This window comes from Pristiophorus japonicus, chromosome 27 (genome assembly GCF_044704955.1).
Source record: "Pristiophorus japonicus isolate sPriJap1 chromosome 27, sPriJap1.hap1, whole genome shotgun sequence".
Taxonomy (NCBI): domain Eukaryota; kingdom Metazoa; phylum Chordata; class Chondrichthyes; family Pristiophoridae; genus Pristiophorus; species Pristiophorus japonicus.
The window spans coordinates 7,252,719-7,254,528 of NC_092003.1; the positions used below are offsets into that span (position 1 = coordinate 7,252,719).

At 62.3% G+C, this 1,810-nt stretch overlaps 1 protein-coding gene across 1 annotated transcript in view; it reads right to left on the reverse strand.

The window, feature by feature from the left end:
• Positions 1 to 1,810, reverse strand: part of LOC139239337 (serine/threonine-protein kinase MRCK alpha-like) — a 103,006-nt gene that overhangs the window by 5,399 nt on the left and 95,797 nt on the right. Inside the window, exons 30-31 of the mRNA XM_070868011.1 lie at positions 1,712 to 1,806; positions 784 to 901 (exon numbers count right to left, since the gene is read on the reverse strand). Coding sequence (XP_070724112.1) covers positions 784 to 901; positions 1,712 to 1,806 — 213 coding nt within the window. The remainder of the gene's footprint in view (positions 1 to 783; positions 902 to 1,711; positions 1,807 to 1,810) is intronic.

Genomic DNA, 1,810 nt, shown 5'->3' on the forward strand with positions numbered 1-1,810 from the left:
TATGGGTCCCACACACACTGACTCTCACTGGGGTACGGGTCCCACACACACTGACTCTCACTGGGGTACGGGTCCCACACACACTGACTCTCACTGGGGTATGGGTCCCACACACACTGACTCTCACTGGGGTACGGGTCCCACACACACTGACTCTCACTGGGGTACGGGTCCCACACACACTGACTCTCACTGGGGTACGGGTCCCCACACACACTGATTCTCACTGGGGTACAGTCCCACACACACTGACTCTCACTGGGGTACGGGTCCCACACACACTGACTCTCACTGGGGTACGGGTCCCACACACACTGACTCTCACTGGGGTACGGGTCCCACACACACTGACTCTCACTGGGGTACGGGTCCCACACACACTGACTCTCACTGGGGTACGGGTCCCACACACACTGACTCTCACTGGGGTACAGGTTCCACACACACTGACTCTCACTGGGGTGCAGTCCCCCACACACTGACTCTCACTGGGGTACAGTCCCACATACACTGACTCTCACTGGGGTACAGGTCCCACACACACTGACTCTTACTGGGGTACGGGTCCCACACACACTGACTCTCACTGGGGTACAGTCCCACACACACTGACACTCACTGGGGTACCCCCACCTTCCTCCCTTCGTCCCCTCCACCTCCCCTCCCTCCATCCCCTCCACCTCTCTCCCTCTGTCCCCTCCACCTCTCTTCCTCAGACCCCACCTTCACCTCCCTCCCGCAGACCCTTCCCCCTCAGACCCCGCTCTCTCCCAGGTCCCTGACCGAGGGCAAGTCCCGGAGGTTGTGTGTGGCCTGCCCAGGGCCCACATGGACCACGTGGTTGAAGTTGGTTGGGTTGGAGATCAGCTTGGACCTCATCTGGGGATCTTTCAGCATGTCCCTGCGAACAGGAGAAACAGGAGCATTAGTTAGGGAGACTCTCGGGGCAGGGGGTCAAGGGTCACAGCTCAGGAACCCCTCCGACAGTGCGGCGCTCCCTCAGTACCGCCGCTCCGACAGTGCGGGGCTCCCTCAGTACTGCCCCTCCAACAGTGCGGCGCTCCCTCAGTACTGCCCCTCCGACAGTGCGGCGCTCCCTCAGTACTGCCCCTCCGACAGTGCGGCGCTCCCTCAGTACTGCCCCTCCGACAGTGCGGCGCTCCCTCAGTACTGCCCCTCCAACAGTGCAGCGCTCCCTCAGTACTGCCCCTCCGACAGTGCGGCGCTCCCTCAGTACTGCCCCTCCGACCGTGCGGCGCTCCCTCAGTACTGCCCCTCCGACAGTGCGGGCGCTCCCTCAGTACTGCCCCTCCGACAGTGCGGCACTCCCTCAGTACTGCCCCTCCGACAGTGCGGCGCCCCCTCAGTACTGCCCCTCCGACAGTGCGGCGCCCCCTCAGTACTGCCCCTCCGACAGTGCGGCGCTCCCTCAGTACTGCACTGGAGTGTCAGCCTCGATTTTGTGCTCAAGTCCCTGGAGTGGGACTCGAACCCATGACCTGTGGACCCCGAGACGAGGGTGCTACCCACAGGCAGGCCCTCAGGGGGAGGGGAGGGGAGGGGACCTCGACACTGAGTCACAATCCGTCAGTCTCGCACACACCTCCGAGGGGTCGATTAATCGGAGCTTTGTCGCGGTTGGATCGGACTGTTCCAGTGATGGGTTTGAGAAAGCGTCAGCTGCCCTTTGACCCCTGCCCTCCCCACTCACCTCCATTGCAACATCCGCTCCTCCTCGGATATCCTGAAGGCAAAGTGCCGTTTGCTTTTGCTGCGGTACATCTGTCTCCTGCTGTTCACCACAGCCTCC